At 31.3% G+C, this 5,000-nt stretch overlaps 1 protein-coding gene across 1 annotated transcript in view; it reads left to right on the forward strand.

Annotated features, from left to right (window-relative positions):
• Nucleotides 1–2,535, forward strand: part of LOC119612939 (protein smoothened) — a 6,992-nt gene extending 4,457 nt beyond the window's left edge. The window contains 2 exon segments of the mRNA XM_037968832.1: nucleotides 1–351; nucleotides 409–2,535. The exon segment at nucleotides 1–351 is cut by the window's left edge and continues 270 nt beyond it. Coding sequence (XP_037824760.1) covers nucleotides 1–351; nucleotides 409–2,179 — 2,122 coding nt within the window. The 3' untranslated portion in view covers nucleotides 2,180–2,535.
• Nucleotides 2,536–5,000: the final 2,465 nt, after the last annotated feature.

The raw sequence follows: 5,000 nt of genomic DNA on the forward strand, positions 1-5,000 counted from the left end.
CATTACCACACTGGCCTTAAGTGAAGTGGATGGCAACAGTACGGTGGGCATTTGTTTTGTGGGTTATCTAAATCATTCCATCAGAGCCGGCTTAGTTTTGGGCCCTTTATTTGGTGTTATAATGGTTGGTGGTTATTTTATAATACGCGGTATGATTATGCTGTTTGGTCTGAAACATTTTGCCAATGACATCAAATCAACATCGGCCAGTAATAAGATACATTTGATAATAGTACGCATGGGTTTGTGTGCTTTATTTTCATTGGTTTTCATACTGGTGGCCATGGCCTGTCATGCCTATGAATTTCGTCATTCACATGAATGGGCGGAAAGTTTAAAGGATTATGTGGTGTAAGTAATTTTAATATTCCTTTTTTTATAAACTATAAATAGTAAATTTGCTTTTAGTTGTCGTATTTTCTCACCTTTTGAGGAGCACGTCAAATGTAAGTTAGAAACTCGACCTAGCGTTTCTATATTACAGCTACATTTGTTGTGTCTGTTTGGTGCTGGTATAGTTATGTCCACTTGGTGTTGGACACCCAGTTCGGTGGAGACTTGGAAACGTTATTTAAGAAAAAAGTGTGGCAAAGATGTCAACGAGGAAGTGAAAATGCCCAAACATAAAGTAATAGCACAAACCTGGGCTAAACGTAAAGAATTCGAGGATAAAGGGAGGCTCTCTATAACCCTTTATAATACTCATACCGATCCAGTGGGTTTAAACTTTGATGTCAACGACTTGAATTCCTCAGAAACTAATGAAATCAGTTCTACCTGGGCTAATTATTTGCCGCAATTTGTTAAACGGCGCATGGCTTTAACGGGAGCTACGGGTGCTACCAATAGCTCGAGTCAAGGTCCTCGCAAAAACTCTTTAGATTCTGAAATTAGTTTTAGTGTCAGACATGTTTCGGTGGAGTCACGCAGAAATTCTGTGGATTCACAAGTTTCGGTGAAAATCCAAGAAATGAAAACTAAAGTTGCCTCTAGATCTAGATCGGGTCATCATCATCACCACCATCATCACTCCAAACATGCGGCTGCTTCTGGTAAAAGATCCCAAAGAAGAAGGGATTTTATTACAGCTACCGGCCGTAAATACAGTGGCCGAAGGGAGAGTAGTACTTCCATAGAATCTCAAGTAATTGCTCTGAAGAAAACTACTTACCCAAATGCTAGTCATAAAGTGGGACTCTTTGCACAAAGTACCAAAAAACATAATTCCACAAAAAGACGTTCAGCCAATGCTGGCTTAGATCCCGCTGATATTACCGAATTTTTAGCCAAGAATGGACAATTAATAATACCATTTTTACAAAATCAAGGCATGACCACAACTTCGGATGAAGAGACGTCTAGGGCTTCTTTTAAAATACAAGACTCACGTTTAGATGTCGTACTTAAGCAGCAAGATTTAAGTGACAATGATGACGACTATGAGGAAGAGGATTATGGTCCCAGAATTGAAGAAATCAATGATTTAACGGAAAATAAAACAAAAAAACAGGCAGCTTATGAAGCTCTAATAAAAAATATGCAAAAATCTAATGAATCGGCAAATAATAGAAATTCACGTAATTCCACACGCAGCAAACAATCGAGAAAATCTCAAGCGGGCTGCTCCTCGGGACATAAAAAGTCTCTAAGACGTCACAATAACAACAGTTTAAATTCACAAAAACACAAGTCTTCCAACTCGAAATACGAACTAGACATAACGAATACCTCCGATTTGAATTTACATCTTAAACGTGAACTTTCTATAGCGGCCCATAATAACAATAGTTTATCAGAAGACTCTTATTCATCAGTCGAATTAGATTTACCTCTCAATATTATGTTAAACAGTTCTTACTCGGGTATTTCCACGGGTAAACCAAATTCACGCAATAGTAAAACTAGCTGTGATGTAGGCATACAAGCTAATGCCTTTGATATAGCTACACAGACGCTACAGTCCTCTTTTGGTGAAGGAGAATTTGAAAAATGTATGCGTCAATTGTCCAGTAAAAATCAACATCGTAAAAGTAATCATTATAATAATATCGCCGATGATGACGATGATGAAAAGGAAACTTTCGAAATGCATTCATTATTGGGCGGTAAGCATAAAGAATCAGCTATGTTATTAAGTGAAGCGGAAAAATTAAAAATGCTTTTATTACCTTCTAAATAGTAATTAAATAGGCAGTTTATTTTAATTATTATTATGTTTTTTTGGTCTAAAATGTTGCTCTCAACATTGTTTAAACTAACTTTTCCTGAACAATTAGCAAATATAAGTTCTATGGTACTGATTATAACAATATACAATTAGTGACAAAGTTATTTAGAATCTCAATAGTGTTTCAAAGAAAGATCTTTCATTTTCAAAGAGCAACATTTTGCCTAAGTTACCTTGTAACAAACTAAGTATTTTCTTTAAAAAAGAAAACTTTATTAAAACTGCCTGATGCTTTTTTTTCAAACAAACATTATTTTTAGTTGTTATACACAATTTTTACCATTTAAGAGTCATTTTTGTAATTTTAATACTCATTAGTTATTTAAGTTAATTCAAAATTAGAAATTTTAAAATTTCATTAAATATTTTCTTTTATATTGAATGATACACTGACGATTCAAAATATTTTATAAAAATTTTTTAAAAATCATGTTTTTTACATCTTTTTTTAAAAAGATGTCACAATTATTGTATATTTATTTATAAATTTAAACATTTTACAAAAATATTATTATTGCTAAAGTCAAAAGTTTCTAAATTAAGTTTGTAAATGCAGTAAATTTGTTTTATAGCAGGATTAGTAAGGCATTTTATTCTACCACCATTTGAAGTCAAAGTCCCCATTTATTTGTGATATAAGCGCTGGTGAACTAAATACAAATTATAAACAGCAAATTTTAGATTTTCTTTAGGTGTTTGTCTTCTATTGGGGACTACTATTATCGTTTTTGGGCCCTGAACGCCCTCGAAGTCTCCAGGAATCATTCAATCAGATGTTCTTCGAGAAATAGCGATAAATAGCTTAATATACGCTTAAATAGCTTAAATAACGAAAATATAATAGAAATCCTAAGAAAACTCATGTTTTTTTTTTAGAATTTTGAATCCCCGTTATCTTCTGTATCCAAGTATGATTTCGAGAAATTTGATATTTAGAATCAACGAAATCGGTTCATAAATGACAGATTGATAAAAATTCTGAGAAAACTGATTCTAATTTTTTAGAATTTTTAATATATTTCGGATATGAATTCCTAAAAACCCTTCATATTATTAGGATCCAAATATTGGATAAGCAAAATCGGTCCATAGTTCAGTTCTAGTTCAGTTCTAGTTCAGTTCTAGTTCAATTCTAGTTCAGTTCTAGTTCAGTTCTAGTTCAGTGATCAAAATTCTAAGAAATCACATGATTTTTTTAGAATTTTGAAATTCCTAAAGACCCTCGATATCTCTATGATCTGAATAGTAGATCATCCTATTGCACACGATTATAAGAATAAACGTAACCAATCCTTAAATAATAGATATCAAAATTTTGAAAAAATCCATATTTTTTGAAATTTTAAATTTATTTCAGATACAAATTCCAGAAAATCGTCCAATATCTTTAGGAATTAAATATTGGACTATTCTATTAGACATGCTTTAAAGAAAAAGCTAAATATATCCATTAATATCTGAAATATGATCAAAATTTCAAGAAAATCCATAATTTTTTTTGAATTTTTAATATTTTTCGGAAAAAAATTTCTGAAAATCCCCGATATCTTTAGGAACCATATATTGGATCATTCTATTAGATATGCTTTTAAGAATAAGGAAAATCTGCCCATAAATAACTGAATTATGATAAAAAAAAACTTGCAAGTTCCTGAAGACCCCCGATATTTTGCTGCATCCAAATTTGTTAAAGAATGAACGAAATTGATTCCTAAATAAAAGATATTAGTCAAAATTCTGAGTAACTCCATGATTTTTAAGAATTATTAACATATTTCGGATGAAAATTCTTGAGGACCCCTGATATATTCAGTATTAAAATATTGGATCATTTTAGACGCGTTTTTAAGAATAAGCGAAATAGGTTTATAAATTACTAAAATATGTTAAAAAAGTTCTGAGAAAATATATGGTTTTTAAAAAATTTTAATATATTTCGGATGCTAGTTCCTGAAGACATCCCATCCATATGTTAAGGATCCATATACTAGACATACTTTCGTGTATCAACGAAATTGGTCCATTCTGGGAAACCCCATGCTTTTTGTAGATTTAAAAAAATTTCGTATGCAAATTCCTAAAAATCCCCAATATCTTCTGAATCCAAATATTAAATCATGCTAACAAAAATTTTCAAAATCGGTGCCTAAATAACGTAGATATGATCAGAATTCTGAAAAAACCCATGATTTTTTTTTAAATTGTTGATATATTTCGGATGCTAAAGACCCTCGATATATTCTGGATCCAAATTTTGGAAGCCTATTGAAAATACTTGAAATAGGTCCCTTATAAATCGGCAAAACTTAGTTTTATATAAGTAGAACTATTTATTATACAACTAATTACAATTAGGGTTCTATAGTTGAAACGAAAAGTCGACTTTTCGACTTTTTTCATTTAGTTAAAAGTCGACTTTTCGACTTTTTGCATTTTATGAAAAGTCGATTTTTCGACTTTTTTCATTTAAATAAAAGTCGACTTTTAGATTTTTCGACTATAAGTATTTTAAAAATAGTCGACTTTTCGACTTTTTTCGACTTTTTTCGCCTTTTTTCGACTTTTCGACTTTTTCGACTTTTCGACTTTTTCCGACTTTTCGACTTTTTGACTATTTTCGACTTCTTTCTACTTTTTTCCGACTATTTTTTGACTTTTTTCGAGTTTTTCCGACTATTTTAGAGTTTTTGACTTTTTTTTCCACTTTTTTTAAATTGTTGACTATTTTTGACTTGTTCTACAATTTTCGATTTTTCGACTTTTTCCGACTGTT

Source organism: Lucilia sericata, unplaced genomic scaffold (assembly GCF_015586225.1).
Source record: "Lucilia sericata isolate MDLA Ls3-8-SP2 unplaced genomic scaffold, ASM1558622v1 Contig001876F_arrow, whole genome shotgun sequence".
Classification (NCBI taxonomy): Eukaryota; Metazoa; Arthropoda; class Insecta; order Diptera; family Calliphoridae; genus Lucilia; species Lucilia sericata.